Raw genomic sequence first — 22,286 nt, 5'->3', positions numbered from 1 at the left:
TATATAAAATTTCAATTACATATAAAATACAATGTACATAATTTTAATTACATGCGCGCACATGTACTTATTGATGCTGGAACTAGACGACTTTTAAATTATACAGACAAAACGTAATCATTACGATTATTTTTAATCACGAGATTAATACACGAATTACTAATATCTGCACGAAAGTTGTCGCTACGCGCAGCTCATTTGTAACGTAAATCTATCGCTCGGAGTAGAGAAAAAGAAACACATATCTTTGTGAAACGATAGAACAATCGCGTACTAAACGATATTCCGTGAAGCAGCTCTCAGTTACAAAATAGACTACGATTCTTTCGCTGTATTAATTTACCATAATTTACTTCTACGTGTTTTAATTACTTTTTATAATATAGTAGGTTTTGTACTTGAATGAATGTTCTGAGCGAATGAAATTTTTGGAGATCTCAACCTAAAAAGGATAAATCCGTAATTAAAACGTATTGTCACACACCGTAATCTTGCGCTTTTCCGTATAACTAAAAATGTATTGCATTACTGCTTAAAGCATCAAAGAGAATAAAACGTATGGTCATCACATTTTACCATTTTTATTGTAACTGGTCTATCCTGCCTTCTTAGAGTATCTCGATTCTTGTACAAATTCATAAATAAATTTGTTCATAAATAAATGTTTTTAAATAAAATCGGCGTTAAAACATTTATCGCATATATCGAATGCGTCGCCGTATAAGAAAAATCGAGTAGTAATATACTTTCACGAATCCCTAAAATAAAACTCAAGTTTTCAAATTTCAACATTTACCCTTTATTATAAATAATTTGCCCTTTTACAATGAAATATAAAATATAGAGAATTCCGCGCCTCTTTCTGCCTTTTTATATGTCAGAAAAACAACACAACACAGTACTCATTTACGTGTCTACGTGTGTCATAGGTTTTGTTACGGTTATCATCTACGAACTGATCTAAATATATAGCATTATTAAATATAGTTATATTGTTAACATTATGCGTATATGCAAATAATATGTACAGATAAGTTGTATTATGCAGAGTGCATATTGTATATATAATGATAACTGCTTTTAAAGGGGATATCGCGAGATCAGCTGATTCCGTCAGCTGAGTGAGAGCGCGCTTCCAACTTTATTAACACCTTATTAAAAAATTGGACTAATGCTATATATAAACATTTTAGGGCACCATTTCACCGGTATAAAAAGTGTACGCCACTTGAAATACACTTTTGGCCGTTGCTCGCGAAAAAGGTACCGATACAACTCTCTCGATATATCCTAAAAATGCACATCGCTATATCCTCAAAATATTCAGCTATCACCTTAGGCCACACGAATTCCGAAATACTTTGAGAGAAAAATCATCGAATATATGCACGGTAAATTTCAAAAATTTATGTGAAAATCCTAGAAGCGATTGACAGCGCGAACTAAAAATTGTATTTCTCTAATTATCTAAAAAATTATTGGAATTCTGTACGCGACTTCTTGCCATTTGTATCTCACGCAAGTTTCCGTATGAAATAATATTTTAATATTCTACAAAAGAATATAAGAATGCTTCCGTTAAGAATATTCAGTTTGAATTCGTCCTTTGCTTTTTTTTTCAAAGAACCGAGTCTAAAACTTCGTCGACAGAAGAGTAGGCAAGATAATCGAGACGGTTCAATGTCGCTCGTTGTAGAGAATGTAAAACAATATCGGTTTAAAACTTAAGAACTTTTAACAATCCTACCCTTTTCTGCCGGTTACGACCTCGGCGCCGGATGGTTAAAAAACGGCTTCTGAGGTTGCCCCGACGACGCCGGAGGATACGACACCTGGGTGCCCGAAGGCGGTGGCGGTGGCGGCGTCGCCGCTGGGAACTTGGTGATCGGCACCGTCGTTCCCGCGGTTGGCGGCGGCAGCGGCGATGGCGGAACGAATTGTGGCGGATACGGATTGGAACCCGGTGGCGCTTGGGATGCTTGAGGTACCAAGAACGGCGTTGGCTGCGTCTGTTTATTGACCGCAGTCGCCTGCGACGACGCGGCGGTGCTGTACATCGGTTGCTGGGACGTGGTCGGCGGTGGTATCGCAAAGTTCGGATATTGCACCGTGCCAGGTTTGCTCTGGAACTGGGGATAATGAATGGACGCCGAGCCGGGTGGCGGTATATATGGCTGCGGGGGTAATTGCGGGGGCAATCCTGAGTACGCCGGCGGGGTGCTGATTACTAAATTTTGAGGCGGAGATTTATGCGCCTTCAATATTGCCTCCGTCGTCAAACCTGTAAACAGAAGAATAAGGATGACGTATAAGCAGTATCTACTTATAGTAGTGATCATTATTCTTCAAATCTAGTAAATTTTTTTAATTCTTCATTTTTCTATAATCATTGATTTTATCTTCTCTAAAACTGCTATATTCTCTTTTTTCCACATACATATATAAATTTATTTATTTAAATGTATATACCATGCTTGCGAGCTCTCTCTTCCTCGTCATCGCTGAGGAACAATCCAAATTCGCGTTTCAATCGTTCAGTAAGATTTTCTCGTTGACGTTCTACCAAAGTTGGCGCTGCAGACCAACCAATTGCACCCTCTTCTCCTGATTTAAATATTAAATCATTAATTATCACATTGCTAATTAAAATTAACGATTTTAAGTACTTCAAAAAATTACGATGTATTTATTAGCAAAATTTATACAAATACAAATATTTGAAGAATGATTGTTACCTTTTTTTCATCGTTCTCATTAGCCGTGTTAGGGAATAGTGTCAACGAGTTCATTCCTGTCAACTCGAGAGAAAGCGATGTTTTTGAACCTTCTTCATCGGAACTGAGCGAAGAAGTGCCGCTGCTGGCGCTATCCGATCTACCTCGCGCTCCACTTTTATCCGTAGTAGAAGCGTCATTCGACGATTCCGGCTCGGTTCCGGTTCCTCCGGATGACTGTTGTTTGCGTTTGCGATATTCCGATATGGATAACTAGAAAAATGTATTAATATTTCCATAAGATCGCCTTTTATTACAAAAAAAAATTATATACAGAGTCCCAATAATTATTACTACCTGAAATATCTTCTAATCTATAAGGAAGAGAAAAATTTATTATATATAACCAAAATTACACGATGTAAAGGGGGCTATTATATGGTGATAAATTTTGTTCAGATGGAGGTGTTTTGGAAATTTCAAAGTCAACTTCGTTTTTTTAAAAATTATATGAATTTTTTTTACACAATATGATTCCTCTAATTATTTTGCATAAAAAAGTATTAAGATCATGGTACCGAAAAATCAATAGTTTACGAGATATTTTACATCTTATTCTGACTTTTTACGTCAAATAAAATGGATACATCGTGCTTCAATGAAAATAAACATTCTTTTAATTAATAACATTTTATTTAATTATGTAAATTTAAAGATGTTCGAAATGATAGCCATTACTATCAATGTAACATTGGATTCTTCTGATTATTGATTGGCTTACTGTTCTAATAACGTTTTAATATCGGGAGATATTAACGTACAGGCTGCAATAATCTGTTGTTGCATCGTGAGATGTTGTTCTTTGTCTTTTAGAATTTCTCATAAAAAATAATCCAGTTGTCAAGTCTGAACGAGCTGGCTATATTACAGGACTCTCGCGTCCAATTCAGCGATTTGGAAATTTTTCATTGAGTTATTTCTCGCACCCAATGAAAAATGAGCTGGGCATCCATCGTTCTGATACTACATTATTCGTCGTGTGATTAAAGGTAAATCTTTTAACAAAGTACCCAATGTATGCTCAGGAAAATTAGCTTATTGCCATTTAGATGTCGATAAAATAACCAATAATTTTATTACTTATCAGTAATAAATAAAAAGATTGGCTAAAAGCAATTTTTTGCATTACATTGTAAATGGAAGGACAACAGCATAATTTGTTACCTATGATACCATACATTCAAAGATTACTGTCTCTGATGTTCAATCTGCCGCAGTCAATGAGGATTTTCCACCGACCAGAAATGCATGTTACGTAAATTAATATTCCCGAGATTAGTAAATGTTGCCTTACCAGTATATAACACGGTATCAAAAAATAAATTATTATTTTGAATCTGATATTGTGCCTATTGACATAATCTAGATTCACAAAGTCCGTTCCATGCAATGCTTGATGAATAGAGATGACATGAATGGTATTTGTGATGATGTAAAATACGGTATACACTATTCTTTTTAATATTAGTTTCTAGTTCAATTTATCAAACTAATGTAAGGATTTTGAGAGACCTTTGCGAGAACCTGAATTTCATTCCCTTCATAAGTTATTCGCTTATTACGTTCACTTTTATGAGTATTTAATCAGTTTGTCTAAATTTATCGCAATAATAAATACTTTATCGCAATAATAAATATTTTTAAATGTTTGACGCGAAGGCAGGATGCGATTAGGATATCGTTCAGCGTATAAATTTTTCACTCGCACTGAATTGTTTTGACATTCTCCATAAATGAGGATCATATCAACTTGTTCTTCAAATAAATACATCTTGCACAATTAATATATCGATACTAAATTTTTCATGTTAAATTTCATTTTGTGAACTTAAGACATCCTTCAAAGAATGTTTCTTTTCATTAAAGCACGATGTATCTGTTGTAAGAAGAAAATAATAAATTCATCATCATTTATGAAGAATCAAAATCCAGATGTAAAGTAATTTTAAACTTGATATCTCGTAAATTATTGATTTTTTGATACCACGATCTTAATACTTTTTTATGCAGAATAATTAGAGGAATCATATTGTGTAAAAAAATTCATAAAATTCCATTTAAAAAAACGAATGACCTTGAAATTTCCGAAGCGCCTCCACCTGGACAAAAATTATTATCGTCATATGATAATCTCCTTTACATCGTTGTAATTTTGGTTATATAAATTTTTCTCTACACCTTATAGATTAGAAGATATTTCAGGTGGTAATAATTATTGGAACATCCTGTATAACAAAATAGAAATAATTTTATAGAAATAAAAACTAAATAATTTTATGAAAATGAAAGTTTTATGAAAATAAAAAGGAAATGGAAATATAGGAATTATTTGATTTTATATAATACTATAGTTCTATTTATATAGTGCTATATCTATATATATATTGATGAAGATAATGGCAATGAACAATGATAAAATAACGAAATGTCATTTTCAGCAACAAAAAACATTACTACAGTCCTACCCTTCTAACCTTGCGCTTGACAGGAGGAAGAGAGTCCGGTTTAAAAGCTGGTGCTGGCATACTATTCGGTACGACGGTCCTCGGATCTTTCAACCGTTTTATCTCTTTGGGTTTGGTCTCTTCCTCCTTGGTGGGAATCTCTTCTAGCTTCGGCGTTTCCTGAATCGAAGCCGAATCTTGTATTGTGTCTAAACTATGTTCAGAGGAGTCTAATTTTGGTTGAATTACTTGTGATGGCGTGTTCTCATTATCAACGTCATTTTTCATTACTTCGGCCGTCGGCTCGTCGTCCAGTTTTGCCTCCAAAAGTTCGCGTAGCGCGGTTGACAACATCGACTTTTGCTCCCCATTCTTAGACCCGTCCACAGCGTCCATACTTATCGTGGATTCTATGATAGCCGCTTCAAAGTCCATCTTAGGCATTTTCGGCGTGGCAGACGAATCGGTCTTCTTGCGAATGCGCTCGCTCAAAGGTGGAATCGAGTGAAAGATCTTGGGAGGGTCCGCGATGGACTCCGTATCCATGTTCGCAGAAGTCGAATCGAAGATAGACTCCTCCGACAGGGCGGCAAAGGCAGACGGCTCTTCCACTGTGGAGACTTCCTTTGCGGGCTCGTCATTCGTACCTTTATCCGTCTCTTTCGTGTCATCTTCTGTAACGATAATCTGTTCCGGTTTAGTATCGGGCTTAGTATCCGATTCTTTGAAAGATGTTTCTTCATGACTGATATCAAATAACTTAAAGGAAGATTCGCAGTACTTGTCATCATCCACGTCTTTATCCTCGGAATCCGAATCCTCTTTCGAGCTATCCATTAGTCCCTCTATTCCATCCATGCTCTTATCCTTCTCCGAACTCGTGTCAATCTTTTCCTGATAGTCGTTACCGTCGTCGCCCGTGATCTTCTTCATCTGCGCTTCGACATCAAACTCGTCGATAGATGCGTTGTCATCTGATTTCTCAGCAATCTCTTCACACTTTGCAATGGCTTCGGATGATTTCTTCTCGTCGTTCGATTTTTCGTTTTCGCTACTGGCAATGTTCACGATTTCGGCAATGCCACCCCCGAACTCCAGCTGCATTTCCACCACTCGCTGTTTTAAAATCGCATCGGGTTCTATAGTAGCGATGGGAGAACTGAATCCTTCCATCTCGGTATCGGGTTCATTTTGATCAATTATTTCGACTGTGCCTTTAGTAACAATTTCCTCCTTAGCGAAAGATTCTTTCTTGATATCAAAATTGCTGAATGATACTCTACTTTCAACGGCCTCTCGAATCTTTTCAATTATTTTCTGATCTAATTGATCGTAACTACATTCGGACTTTACATCATCTCCCTCCCATTGCGGGGAAACTTTTTCTTTTTTTGTCATAACGTCTACATCCATTTCAGAAGACTCTTCCGTTTTAATAATATCAGAACATTCTGTTTTTCCTTCACTTTTTACATAAAATTCTGATTGAGGAAAAATATCAATTGAAAGTTTTTCTCGAATGATTGGTTTGTCAGAATCCATAGATCTATCATCCACTTTAATATCTTCTTTTATAGATTCCGAATCATAATGTCTATCATCGGTCTGTTCCACGATAGGCGATTGCACATGTTCTGTATAGTCATCCTGGAAAATATTGACAATGTTATATATAGTTTATTTTATCATATACGTATTACAAATTAAATATTAAAATAATGCAAAGATAAATATAAACAGCCTAATAAAGCCAATTATAAGTTCAGTAATATATTAAAATCTAATTATTAATCCATAGAAATATTTGCGACAACTTTATTATATTTTAAAATATTATACATCTTATCATATGACATTAGATTTTAATATATTTTAAGCACTTATAACTGATTTGGTTCAACTCATTTATATTACCTTTAATTATGAGAAAAAGTCTTGATATTATTTTTTTAAGTAATTAGTATTTAACAAAAAACATTTACACTGCGAACTTACATCAGCAGAACACAGTGATCTGTTGTTAGGCGCTGCTTCGGTCGGAAGCAGCATGGTCGGTGTCGTCGGCGGGGTGTAATTATCTGACGATAAACTTTCTCGAGCTATTCTCCGCTTCTTGGGAGGTGCTACCGTCTCGCTAAGCGAAGGAGGACTCTCAGGCCGACTATTGGGTGAATCACACTCTTCCGAAATCGCCTGGCGCAACCATCGCTTCTTTGCCGAGCCTGTAGAGACAGCGGGACTGCCACCATTGCCATTATTGTTGTTATTACTAGGAATCACTTGCTGTTGCTGTCTACGTTGCGGCGGTGAATCGCATATGCCGCTAACCGAATTGGCAGCTTGCACGAGAGTGGCTAGACTTTTCGCTGCGTAACTCTGAGATAAGAATTCCGCTGAAGCATCTGTCGGTACCGGTGAGAAATGCCTGCTGCACAGCGGATTCATGGAATTTTGTAAAGCTGGTGGACCGGCAGGTGGTAAAACCGGCAGAGGTGATACTTGAGGTATATTAACTTGTGGCGGATCGGGCGATTCCTTTAGCCATTCATTCATCAATACCTTCTTCGTCTTCGGAAACTTGAAACCCGGAGCCAAGGGGCCGACCGCGGCGGCCACCAATAAACAGGCAGAGGACAACGGTGTCGGTGGCGTGGAACTCTGCGAACTGCTACTGGCTCCGCTGTCACAAGTAGGACTTTTGACAGGAGTGGGTTGTTGTAACGGTGGAGAACTCGGAGGACCGGGAGCATTAGAGTTCGCTAAAGCCAGCAATAAACCAGCCGCAGTGGGAATTCCACCAGATGATGATCCGGTATTGCTAACATCACCTGTGTTCTTAGACGGAGTGTGTAAGTGCGATGAATAGGGAACGTCTCGGCTAGGTGGACAATTCTGACTCAACAGAGGCGGTGACTGCATGGAATTGCTCTCGTCTCCGGAGGATACGTCCGACTCGGCGGAGTTCAATCTCGTCCTTCGACTACTGCCCTGTGACTGAGATGAACTTGTCGTCCTTGCTCGACCTTTCCTTCTTCTACGTCGTAGCGGTCTCTCCGAATTTGTTTGTTTACTACTCTTGGATTGTCCCGTCGTCGAATGACTATCCTCGTTATCGCTGTGCGTGCCACCAGATTCTTTTCGTTGCGCATTTCTCGCTTGTACCTCCTGTTTTCTCTGCTCCGCCTTCTCTAGCTTCTCGAAAGCCTTTATAATCGCCTCCATCTTCCTCTCTTCCCGTGTCATCTTCTTTTTATCCTTTTTCGATTCCGGCGTCATCGTCACCGATTGATTCAAACTAGGTGACATTTGAGGCTGCGTATTCGTTACCGTAGCGGGGGTCTCTTCCTTTGCAACTTGACGGGTTGTTGTAGTTGTAACCGTAGTCGTGGCGGTTCTCCTTGGCGTTGCAGGAGTCACCGTTGATGATGCAGACGATATTGTAGTTGTAGCGGCTTGCGTGACACTCGTCACCGGAGGAACTGCCGGTGGTACGGAGTCGGTTTCCTCGCAGACTGTATTCCTTCTACCCCGTCGCCTTCGTTCTCTGCCACTGAATAACAGAAGGTAATACATTACAAAAATATAAAATATCCTGTATATTTTGTTATTTGTATCATTATGTGAAAACTTACTCGGCATTTTCGACGAGAGCGCCATTGCTACCTCTTCTGTTCAGCTGGTTCGCCGCGTTTGTAATTTGACACTCCCGTGGATTATTACACGCGCACACAACAGGCATCGCTGGGGAACTGGGATTGGGTGACAGCAGTAGATCATGCTGCTCATGTTTGATTGTTATCTCGGCGTTTTTCTCGATTGCACATGTCGTCACAATATAGAGATGTAGCGTGCCTTTCTCGATGCAATGCTTCACCTCGGCGTTCGGCTTGCAACTACGCCGCACGAACCTCGCGTCATTTCCGTATGTCCGCGTGTCTACGCACACTTCGGTGCCATCGCGTGGCAGACGATAGAAAAACACGAACGGTCCTGGTCGTTGGACGTGCTGCCTACCACTTTGCGTATACTGCAGTCGGTGTTGTGTGCTGAGCATATATTTGCCACGTAATTCCACGATAGGAGTGTTTGGCGGGAGGTACATTGTCGCCACTAAAAACTGTAGTAAAAAGATTTTTTTCATATTAACTTTAATATATATTTTTTCTATAGAGGAAATAAAAATTTGAATAGTTACTTTAGTATAGAATTCAGTAAGTAATCGCGATAGTGACGAACACTAATAATATTGAGAATATCGGCAAAAAAATTAGTATCTATTTTAATAAATCAAATATAGAGTAGGACGAAATTATTTCATCAAATCCCTTTTGATCCCATCAATTTCAATCTTGAAGCAATATAAAATTAGGGCAGTAAATATATATCTATCTCTTTGCAATGATGTGCTTACAACTTATATAATCATGATTGCTTGAGAACTTAAGTATGACTTTTAAATGTTCAGTATGGCTGTTCAGAGATAAAATGAAAGACTATCGCGAGAAAGGAACAAAAAAGCTCCGCTCTACCCTAAATAGTATAAAGTATTTTAAAAAGAAAACGAATTTAACTTAGTTTTTAAATTTAATTTAGTTTTCATAACATTTCTTTATGTATTTTTTTTCATACAAATTCGAGATAGCTTTTTACTTACTCTAAGATTATTGCTGTGCACGTTGAGCCGGCATTTACCGGTGGCAACGATATTCATGTTACTTTGCCTTAAGTCGCTATGCGTGCCATTGACTTTGATATTTGATATCCTGGCTCGCAATTCGGGACTGTAATGATTCGTAACGGCTTCTTCGTATCTTTCGATCCATTGTCTAAGGGGAGCCATATTGGTACCCCAGGTATCTTGCACATCGTCCTCTTTATCTTCCAGACTCGTTCTCCTCTTAGCCTTACGTTTCCCAGGTCCTCGCTTTGGAGCGGCATTGTTCTCCTTCTTACGAACGGTGCTTGATTGTCGGGGTTGCGAATCTCTTCTTTGCCTCTTTCCAACGTTATTATTATTGTTATTGTTGTTGTTATTTAACCTTCGCACCTGCGATGATTGGGCAGATGTATCGGATTTGTTGCGCCTCGGAATTTGCGATTGTTGCTGCGAAAGCGGACGTTTCTTTTGGGCCGTGGCATTGTTCACTGAACCGACGTCTGTGTCTGCTGAACTGGTGGACGCGTCAGAAGACATGTCCGAATTAAGAAGCTCTTCGCGTTTACGCATTTGCAAGGCGCGTGCTCGCTGTCTGTCAACTCGTCGTGGTCGGCATCTCTCGCAGAGGTATTCATCAGGAATGTTCGAACGATCAATGCCCATACAATCGACGTGCTGCCATACTCTATGATCGCATAATCAGTTCTCAATAAGTACTGTTTTCATCAAATACGTAATTTACGGAATACGTAATTTACGGAATACGTAATTTACGGAATACGTAATTTTTCTGTATAATTATTTTATAATATAAATATAGACTAAAAATATATAAATATTTCTCAATCTGTATTCTACATTAGTAATGTGAAAATATTGGTAATACTTACAAGCAACGGTCACAACATATCATATATCCGTCATCATGTTCAAAGTCACTAAAAATAATATATGAAACACATTATTACACTAGCCATAATATGTAACATTATACATCTACTTATAAAATTCCACTTACCAGATACATCTAGTAACACTGTCCTCGTCATCACCTTCGCCTTCGGGCGCTGTTTCAGTTTCTTCGCCTTCCGGTTCCGCCTCTCGTCCCGCATCACTACTTATCACACTGGCAGCATCATCCTCTACATTGGTGTTGGTTGCAACTTCAATTATAAAAAATATTTGTTATTCCTAACTTCATTAAATTTTATATTAGAAGATACACGATGGTTTTTTAGTTTGTAAAAAGGTTCAAAAATATAGATTCTTGTAAAAAAAAAGATAATAAATGATTGACATTAATATTGACATTACCAGGTCCGAAGATGTAAGGATGTTGGGAGGTAGCTGTGGAACTGCCAGCTCCGTTAATGGGTTGCTGCTTCGGATGAGGAGGTGGCGATGGAGGTGGTGGTGGCGTCCGTGGCGGTGGTGCTCCATAATTATGGTCTTGGAGAACGAATTGAAGACACTACAGTTAAAAAAGAATTTGCTTTAAATTGAAAATCCATCAATAATCTCGAGATACACATAAAATATATACATCTTATAAACCAAAGCATTGAGTATACTTTATAACGTATAGATTTGTACCTCGTAAGGAAGCGGCATTCTTCTTACTGGCGATTTAGGGATACTTTGCTCCTCTTCTTTAAACATTCGTGACTCATTATCGATTCTACAAATATTATTATTTTATTTTATTACGATAATATCAGATAATTTAAAAAAGAATAAAATTAAGTAAATAAATTTATTACAAAAAATAAAAATTCATACTTAAGGTTAAACTTACTTATTCTCAGTGACGTCTTTACGAGAGTCAATCATAGCCGAGGTTATCGGAAGCAAAGTTTTTATTTGTCCGACTTGCTGTCGGATCTGCTGAGTGTATTGCGGCGTCATGACCAATTGTTTCTGCTGTATCGCTTGTTGCTGAATTTTGATCGGCGAGTTTTTGTGCGGAGCTATTACATTGGATGGTGTGACCACCGTTTGCTGCGGCAGCAAGGTCTTAATACACGTTTTTTGCGCCACTTGCGTCGAGGTCGGACCTTGGATTTTCGTAAATCCCGTTACGTTTGAACTCAACAAGGGTTTAATGCCAGGGTTGCTGCCAATTTTCTGAGCGTGATTTCTTTGTACAGGTTTCTGCGGGGGAATAGTCTTAATGCATCCAGATTGTTTTTGCGGAGCATTTTGCGGACCAATTATATTCTGTTGCTGCTGTTGTTGTTGAATGATTTTCACAGGTTGAGGAGGATTGTTATTTCTTTGCACTATAATAGGCTGTTGAATGACATTATTTTGAGAATTTACAGTCGTCTTAGCGGGATTCACTATGGGTTTCTGCGAGATAGTCTTCAGACTTGCTACAGTTTGAGCAGCTTGCGTCTGACCCTTTGATATTCCTACCCGCATCATCGTTTGTTGTTGTTGTTGTTGCTGTTGCTGCTGTTGAACTTTCGAGTTCATCATAACCGGAGTTCTTTGATTGTTCGGTACAGGCGCTATCACCTTCGAATGCACATTAGTAATACTTCGTTGAACCTGTAGATTATTCGCCGATTGCTGCTGTTGAGATTTTTGGATTACTTGCGGACCTTGTAACAATTGCGCTGACGTAGTTTGCAACTGTATTTGTTGTTTAAGCACATTCGAATTTTGCGATGATTTGGAAACATTTGGCACACTATTGCTCTTGCAGACATTACTCATCGTAGTTTGTAGTTTGGTGGTTTGTACTGTGGCCATTGTCTGAGATTTTTGCAGCCCGGTTGCCGTTGATTGAGATCTGACTTGAGATATGGCTGCTTGTTGGCATGCCATAAAATGTTGCCCAGGTGGAGGATACTTTTGTATACCGGTTACAAGGTTACTAGATTTCGAGACATTATTTATTTGTTGTGTATTTGATTGTAATTGCTGCCTGCCCACAGTTAAAGATATCTTATGAGGCATCTGCAACTTTTGCTGTTGCGTTTTGAGATTTGGAAGATGATTGCCACTCAACAATGGAACTTTTTGATTGTTGCAGACAGGTTGGAGAGTTGTTTTTTGCATATTCGTTGCACCGATAGGCTGCGTCGTCTTCTGTGTCGGATTGCCTAACTGAATTTTTTGCGAATTTGCATTGTTCGCTGTTGCCTGATTGTTTATAAACTGACCAGGTAACACTCGTGTTTTCTGCGCACCCTGTGATCTAGATAATGAATTATTACGTTGTGCAACTATGGTAGATGGATTAGTGATCACATTTGTCACGGTCTTGATTTTTTGCGCCGATTGATTAGCTGAGATGATGCTGCTTGGCAATGATTTCGTGTAAAATCTTTGTAGATCCTTCACCGCTGTAGTAGAAGTGCCCGTAGTAGAAGTGGAGTATACTGGTTGACATTTGTGATGTAACGTAGTCTGTACATTGCTTGCCGTTACTTGTTGCTGCTTACAATGGATAAGGTCAGCAGTCGTAACTTGATTCTTCGATTGATATATCGGCTGATTGTTTTGTACCGTGATCATGGTTGTTTGCCAAGGACAGAGAACGCCGCCACTATTGGGAGATGACGAGGACGTCGAGTTAGTCGATGTTTGAGAAGAAATGTTGACCGTCACCGGGACAAGCTGCGCCTGATCAGTGGATGATGGCGATAACTTTTGCGAGATGACGCGCGATGTCAACACCTCCGTGGTTTGTGAACCGGTGATAATTTTTTGCACCTGCTCCCTGGCGCCTTTAGCGACTGGATAAGTCACCACAGGCTTGACACTTGTGAGAGTAGACGCAGTGGTGGCTGTTGCAGTCTGTTGCTCTTGGTTGCTTGTCGCCTCCAGAGACAACTGCAACAGCTGCGACTTGCTATTAGTAGTCGCAATGGAGTCGTCGCCGCTCGTGATCACCATGGCGTTCCCTGTCGTGGTGATAGTCGTTGCTGTGCCGGTAGCGACTGCAACGGGCTCCTGGGATCGCCATATCTCCTGAGCAAACAGTAACGTCGGTGGCGATTGTTCTTCACTTCTGTCACTGTCCTTTGTCGTGTTCTCCACCATCGGCGCAGCTGCAGCTTCTACATCTAGTTTTAGAACAAAACTCATGGTGGTTTCATTAGCTTGGCCATATTCCTTTTCCATTTTCGCAGACGTAGACTTCGTCGTTCCAGTCGTCGAAACGACAGTTTGCTCCGCTTCATCATCATTGTTATCTGTGGCTGGTGTGTTCTCGTTGATGCGACCGTCACCGCCGATCAACGAAGATGCCGGGGGAGGTGGGCCAGGCCCTGGGGACAATTGCTCCCCACTGCCAGCTGTTCCACCCCCCGATAACTTGATTACCGATGGAGTCGACGTTTTGATAGCCTTATGAGAGCACGCCAAATGGAAACTCGCAAGCGAGTTTAGCGACCGGTCCAAGGACTGTTGACTATCGTCCTCGCCCGGCTTCACCAAGTCTAGTTCTCGATTTGGCTATTTGAGGACTGTGGACCATAGGCTGCAAGAGAAAAAAAATCAAAATTATTACAAAAGTGGACACGTGAGATGTTTTATCAAATAACAATGTGATTTTATTTTTCTGTATCTCGCTTGTGTCGTTACAAAACTAACATCAAAGGAATTAAACTCTGTTAAATTAGATTACAACGCAGATATATTTTATTTAAGTAAAGGAGCCTGTCGACCCGCTAATTTCTACAATCCAAAATGCATTTAAAAGGAACATTTCTTTGTCAATCGTAAAAGGCAATTTAATCAAATGATTTTAATTTATCGAATGATTCATGCATAATTAAGACTAATTGAGAACCGAAACGCAAATTACAATTTGTGACGTGTTGCTAAGAATTCTTTAATTTTAATGAGATCTAATGCGATCATGATAATCAAAGTCCTTTCTCTCCCTTTTCCCCCGAAAGTTTCTCAGTTAGTGGAAAACCAATGATCAAACAAGAGAGTCAGTTTCCAGAATATTAGATGGGTAATGTAGGAGTTGTCTCGAAGTCAATGCGAGAGCACCGAGAAAGAAATGCGCTTGTGAGAGATTTCTGTGGAGCGCAGATTCCGAACAACTTTCTCGACAAGTACGCGACGTTGGCGTTCGGTCATTGATCATTATTGCGCGTCTTGCGTATCTACGTTGTTCCTATCTATCCATATTAGCATGTGCACGATAGAAATACAAGGCTACGTAACTCGATAAAGAAACATAAGAATTTTTATGAGTTACCGAATTACCAAAATGGCAACAAACATTAGCGATCCACATTATTTCTCATAAATGAGTAAAGATCAAGTATTTTATCCTCAATTTTATTTAATCTGCAAATTTATAAATTAAAGAATTTTTCAAAGAAGTAAAGATGCGCCAAAATAGTCGAGATTGAATCTTGATGCTTAATAATAGTTGGATATTAACTAATTAAAACGTTAAAAGTTAAAAAAAGTTAATGACTTTTAACTCAATTTAGTTAATTTTAAATGCATTAAGTTTTAACTTAATTTAGTTACTCCTAAACTTTATTTATTATTTATTATATTTTTTTAAATTAAAAATGTTTCTGTCTCTTAACGCTAATATTTTTTTCTATAAAATCTTAAACATTAGAGAATTAATTGAAAAAAAGTATAATAATCTTATGATTAGAGACTTTATAATAAGAGTCACATCATACAGCAGTCAGTTTTTATTGGCTCGCTAGGTTTCCCGCTTATATTTGAATCACACTAATTTTAGATGTCATAAATATTATATTTCAGCAATATAAATATAAATAAAATGAATCTTAGATGAAGAATTGTTGTAAAACAGTGCTGTACATCTACTCATTTTCTAATTAAATTTCTAATAAATTTTACGCATTTAAATTTTTACGCATATTTTTTGTAATAAATATCTAGATATAGTCGTAAACATGCGTGAGCATTGTTTCGGAAGTTAGATAGAGGTTTAAAAAAAGAGAGATAAATAATATATTCTTCTCTCTCGAAAGATTTTGATAAAAATGTCTTATGGTGTGACTCTTATTATATATAAGTAATTTACACGTGAATAAAAAAATTAAATTTAAAATTAACTAATAATCTATATTGCAAGTGTTATTTAAAGTAATATCATTTTAAGAAAAATTGGAATATTCTTATCTCAAAAATAATTTTTTTTCAAAATTATTTTTTTTAAATTTCAAAATAAATTTTTTTTCAATCTTAACTTTTATTAAGTTAATATTTTCTTCCATCACTTTTAACTAAATTTTATTAATTTTATAAATCATTAACTTAATTTAATTTAAAAAAAAACATTAACTTATCAATCCTGCTTAATAATATTTCTAACAATAAATAAATTTTAAAATACAATTAAGATATATTTAAAATTTACTTAAAATTATTAGGCACCAAGATCTCTGTCTTCATCATATTTGGTTCTTTACTTCTTTGAAAAATTCTTTATAGTTACGTAAACATATTTCTATGAAAACTGAAAAAATTTTTATTATATTATTTGATGAAGTTTATAAAGATTCCAAAAATATTATTTGCGACAATAGTGCCTAGTTAATCTTGCGATAAGTTATCACAAAATATTAATATTAAATAAATATTATGGAAAAAAAAGTTAATCTGATTAAATTAGTTTGTCTTTATTTCTTTTGTTAGAGAACGCATTAAGTCAAATATAATAAAAAGAAATAGAATTAAATTTAAAAAAATAAAAACTAATTTAATGAAATTAAGTTTTTTCTCAATATAAAATCCAGCCCGACATAAAATTGCAAAAAGATTATCTCTCTCTCTTTCTTTCCGAGTTCAATCATTTCATTGTAAACTTGGAAAGATATTGCAAATATAATTATTGCTAAGCTCGCATTCGAAATCAAAGTTGCAGGTCGGAATTTCCTGCGATAGTACATTATTAGAATATCGCGAGTATATTCGCGGTCTCATAATGCAAAAGAATGAAGACGAGCGACACGTGCGAGCTTGTGGCTATCGCCAAAGATAATGGATTACGACGAATTCAGCAGAGCGTACTATTTATTCAGTTAATTATCATGCACATTTATGTTTAACACAATTGTGTGACACGCGTCTGCCATTTGCGATTGTCTCCACCAGGAGCGATATTTTCTTCATCGTCACGACCGTGTAACATCAAATATTGAATCAGGCGAATCAAACGAGGAGTCGTGAAGACTATTGAGAAAAATTCATTTACAGAATCAAAATTCATTTCAGAATCGAATGCCACATTCGTCCATTAACAATTCCCCATCCGAGTGTACAAACTCACAATTCTCAAGCAATCCAAAGGCGAAAGCCGAAGCATCTACGTGGCCTTCAACGATAATAATTCCTTGCTGGAATCGAAGCGACCAAGCGAGCGTCAGTTAACCGAGGTTGTGCGACGCGGCGAGGCGGCGTTTAATTTTAAACGGCATCCGCGAAATGAATCACCACGGTATTATTCCAAATGGCCGCGAAATCGCGCGGACATCTCGTCGCAATTCCGCGACTGCGATCCGCGACGACGGGAAGAGACATAGGATGCGTTCCATTTGACGCTCAGGAAATCATTTTATCCTTGTTTATCAAATATTAAACAAGGACAAATAATGTTCGCAAGCATTGTGAGCGCCAAATGGAAGACACCTTTAATGTAAAGTATCAGATATAATATTGTACGTGACAACTGAATATAGAATAACTGAGAGAAATGTTTTGTAATATGTGCACTGAGAAAAAAATAGCCTAAATTTAAATATTTATTTGAATACTGCTAAACATTTACTTACAATAAATAAATATTTATTTAATAAGAAGTGATTAAATCAAATTAATGTTTTTTGTAAAAAAAAAAAGATATTTTTATATTTAATAAATATTTAGTTAGTATTATTCCAATAAATATTTATTGAAATTTAGGATATAATTTTTTTCTCAATGTGACTTACAAAAACTTTTTTCTTTTTAAATTAAAATGTTTGTTATTCTAATCAGAATTTGATTGGAATACTAAATTTTTGTTAACAACAAAAGTAAATTGGAATACTAAATTTTTTGTTAACAACAAAAGTAACTTACTCTAATTTACTTGAACTTACAAAACTTTATTTTTAACTTCAAAATTTGGTTAGAATAATCAAATTTTGATTGAAACAACAAAACATTTAAATTTAAATATAAGAAAATTTTTGTTACATATCATACAAAATATTTATCTCAGTGTAATTTGGGTCCACTTTCTAATTAGTGATAAATTTAATAACGAATTTATATTAACTTAAAATTTGGGGTTGATTTCTGGTTGATCATCATTACTTTGACATTTACAACTGCTGCATCCACGGGAATATTACAGTTGATATTCTTACATCATGAAAGGAAACAGCGGCCCGCGCAATATAAGTAATATCCGACTAAATATAATGTCTGGACCGCGCGGTGCTAATCCTAAGCATTTGTACTTGTCAGTTATATTCATGGCACGTAGAATATTCCGGAGCCACGCCAGTGATCCTTCCAAATCTTGTTGGTTTCGCGACGCATACGAGACTCGCCTTTTCTTCCCAAAACTCAATCGTAATGTTCGCTGTCGACAATCTCCGGTTCTCGATGCGTTAGATATTAAACGAGCCGCGACGTTTCCGCTTGCTATATGAATTCGATGGCGAGTCTTTTAACGTTTCAGTCACGAAGCAGAAAATGTTGATTCGCCAGTCATCGTGAAAGGTTAAAAAATTGAAATGTGAACGTCGGCTATTATCGACAGTGATGCCAGCGATCGATAGCCACCGCTGCGATAGAATCGAGAAGTTTGCAACGAGTATACTGTTAAATTCATAATGTCATTAATTTGAATTATTTTTAATCATATCTACAGGTCGCCACTGCTCGCTAATTTGATTAAAACAATGGAGTTGATCAATTTAACTTAAGAAAAGGTATTGAATTTGACTCAAATTTAATTTATTATTTATTAAATGCATACGTTATGGATAATGCAATGTTTACTTTGAAACTAATTACAGAAATGGATTAATTTACATTTTAACATCTATAACAGTTAAAAATAACAAAATGCTATTTAATTCAAAGGAGTTGCCATTGCTCCTTTGATATATCTAACAGTAAATGCAGATTCGCGTAAATTTGCCACCGATATTCCGAAGGAGACACATGAGGAGGGAATTAGAAAGTCTCGTGATTTTCAGCGTGTCTCGCGGGCGAACGCGTGAGAGATTGCATCTGGATGGGCCTTAAAGAGTCCCGATTTTGCGAGAACGGCGAACCTTTTCTCTTTCTCGTGACCGACTTTGGACGTATTGTTCGTTCTTGTCATGAGCAAGAGAGAGCCGTTCCGTGGCGAACAACAATCGTAACACCTCAAAATCGCGCGCCCGCGATGGCGAGAGAAAGTATCGGATTGTATTTAAAATAAAACATTGATCCGAATATCCGGCTGCGAGCATTTCTTGCAAGGACAGCAACATGCGAATAAAAATTACTAGCATAAAAAAGCTATTAAAGCTAGCATTGAAGATTATCTTCAGAAAGGATAACAAGATAATAATTTCTTGAGACAATCTTATTGCATTCTTATGCAATAAAAATAAAACAATATTCTTATGCAATAAAAATAAAACAATATTAAGATTAAATTGATAATTCCTATTCTTCTTCCTCGAATTAAATAAGATTAGTTTCAAAGTACATCATTTATATTCATACATTTAAATAAAAAACTAAATAAACTAAATTTGAGATAAATTAAATACATTTTGAGAGTTAAATTGTTTCCGTCTTCAATGGTATATTAGAACAGTGGTGACCTACAGAAATGATTAAAACTAACTAAACTAACTAAATAATTCCAATTGGATATAATTTGATATTATAAATTTAACAATATTTACCCGATGTTATAAATCATATAGTATAATATTTTACACAAAACCGACGTCCAAGATTATTCTAGGCTTAATTTTCAATTAAAAATAAAATATTTCTTTATTAACGAGTAAATTATTTCTATGTCGATCCTATTTTACGATAAATCGACAAGCATTTATTAATAGCATTAAATCTGGAAATCCTTTTTGTGAAGATTGTAAATTAGAGATTAGAATTCAATCAACTAGAACAAAATTAGATTGAAATTAAAATTTGATTGATCAAATTCTAACCTTCAACCACAATCCTCCTCATTCTCTAATAGTAAACGTAGTTTAATATAGATTTTAATATCTACTGCACCTGTATCTTTGGAATATTAATTACTTTATAATACAGCAGAAAATATACCAATAAATATATGAATGAAATGTATCGGTTATACATATCTAGTTACAGATAATTATATTTTTTTTCAAAATTTCGTAATGAATCTTCGAAAATAGAGAGTTTTCGCAATATCGTGTAGATACGGTAAATGTTAATTTAGTGAAAAGTCGAAACTGCACATGCGCAGTTCTATTTTTCACTAAATAACGAGACTTTAGCGTTTATCATATTTGAATATACGGTATTGCAAAAATTCTCTAATATTAACTTCGATATTCCATTTAAAGAGCTAATTGTTTTAAATATCGCATTAAATTTTTACGAAATGCTGTGTAATTTAAGAAGCGATAATAAAATAATCAACTTTTAAAAATTGAATACTGAAGCTATTAAAAAAATTGCATTAATAATGACGCGACACTTTTAACATTGTTGCACTTTTAAGAATGCGAGAATGAATATCGAGCTTCGAAAGTTTCAATCGCGCCTTCAGACTTTAGTGGCTAATCTTTCAAGATACCACGCAAGGAGGAATCGATCTTTATAGTTAACTTCAAGTGCTCAAGTGCACTCAACAGCGTTGTCGCGCGCGCAGAATTAATGAGTCCTCATGGCGGTCCCGCGACAAAGTGCAACGCGCCGCTGCACTTCGCAGCGGCAACGATGGCGTCTCGTCTCGTCTTGTTGTTGGCAGCAATGGGATCCGCGGCGACCTACTTGGCGTACCTCGACCCCCTCGCGCATCGATTCAAACCGAAATTATTTCCGACCGATTATTGTTCAACCACCAACCCCTGCCGGTGGATGCCTCTCCTCAAGCGCGTTTCCGAAATAGAAAATGGATGTATTTTTAAATTAGACTGTAGAAATTAACATCTTGACAATATAGACTTCTTCCGCGCTAAAGAATTTTCGAAGAAAAATCAATTCCCTATTTTATCTTAGATTAAATTAGATTGTCTTCTAATCTGCAATTTCTATTCAAATTGATACGAAATGTTATCTCCAGAATGCGAAAGGTCAAAACGGATTGGACATTGATTGACGTTACACACACAGAAAAATATATATTGTAGTTTATATATCCACAAATCTATCATAAATTCATCACAAGTATCAAAGAGTGATCCCAAAAATCGCTCGTTTTTTGAACCTTTTAGAATTGAACTGTGTGCCAAATTTTACCTTATATTGAAACATTACAGAGGAGTTTGAAGTTGAGGTGGTAATTTTTATTAGAGTTGGGAATGTAAAAGAAAATGGATTTTTGCATAGACGCGATATAATACGTGACCCCCCCCCCTTCCCCTCCCCAGCTACTAGATAACAATAGTCACTTCAATCTGAAACTTCTTTGTAATTAATATCTCATTATAGGATATCATTTGGCATATAGTCTAAAAATTGAGGGCAAAAAACGTGCGAAAAGTTCCTTTTACAGGGTCACTCTTTATTTTAAAATATTTTGAATCTGATAAGTTTAATATATATTTCAATTAAAATTAAAACAAATTCGATTTGCTTTTCATATACAGTCGCTTCTTGGATTTTATAATATTTTATAATATTTTTTAAAAAAAATTAATAAATTCTTGAGTACATAATGTCTTTTTTAAATATGTTTCAAGATTATTATCAAGAAAATATTCTTTGTTAAATAATCACTTTATAACTTTGTTAAGTAATCACATTACTTAAAATGAAAAAAATTAATTGAGTAATTACTGTTCTTAGCAGAATAGAATTTTTTTTGTGCATTTTCTGTATGCGAATTTCGTGAATATCGATGAGAAAAATCGAGCTCTTTTGGAAACGAACACATCGATATCTTAGAGGCACTGCATTTCTGCATCGTAAATTTCTTTAGGCGCGGCAAATGACAGCGTGAAGGAGCGCCTATTACGCATTTATCTGTTGGAAACAATGACCTCATCGTGTTGAGCATTACTATGAATTATTTACGATCACGCGTGGAAAACTTCTTTGTTTCCGAGTTACTGTACGATATACATATGTAGATTTAAGTATTACACCGATGTGCACTTAAGGAAACTATCCTTCTTAATAATAAAAAAAATAATTTTAATGTCTTCATTAAGTGAAAGACTATAAACCTCGATTTCGTCGAAAAAAAAA

At 36.3% G+C, this 22,286-nt stretch overlaps 1 protein-coding gene across 1 annotated transcript; it reads right to left on the bottom strand.

Moving 5' to 3' along the window:
• Positions 1–1,760: 1,760 nt before the first annotated feature.
• LOC105621042 lies at positions 1,761–14,006 on the bottom strand. The gene is made up of 12 exons (XM_012202516.1): positions 11,671–14,006; positions 11,469–11,553; positions 11,190–11,346; positions 10,894–11,038; positions 10,766–10,813; positions 9,873–10,560; positions 8,851–9,335; positions 7,214–8,768; positions 5,240–6,865; positions 2,737–2,987; positions 2,470–2,606; positions 1,761–2,281 (listed from the first exon to the last, which is right to left on the bottom strand). Exons 1-12 carry the CDS (start codon positions 14,004–14,006, stop codon positions 1,761–1,763), a joined length of 8,034 nt encoding a protein of 2,677 aa, XP_012057906.1.
• Between the last annotated feature and the right edge of the window lie 8,280 nt (positions 14,007–22,286).

This window comes from Atta cephalotes (genome assembly GCF_000143395.1).
Source record: "Atta cephalotes unplaced genomic scaffold scaffold00032, whole genome shotgun sequence".
Taxonomy (NCBI): Eukaryota; Metazoa; Arthropoda; class Insecta; order Hymenoptera; family Formicidae; genus Atta; species Atta cephalotes.
This window is presented reverse-complemented; position numbering and strand designations above follow the sequence as displayed.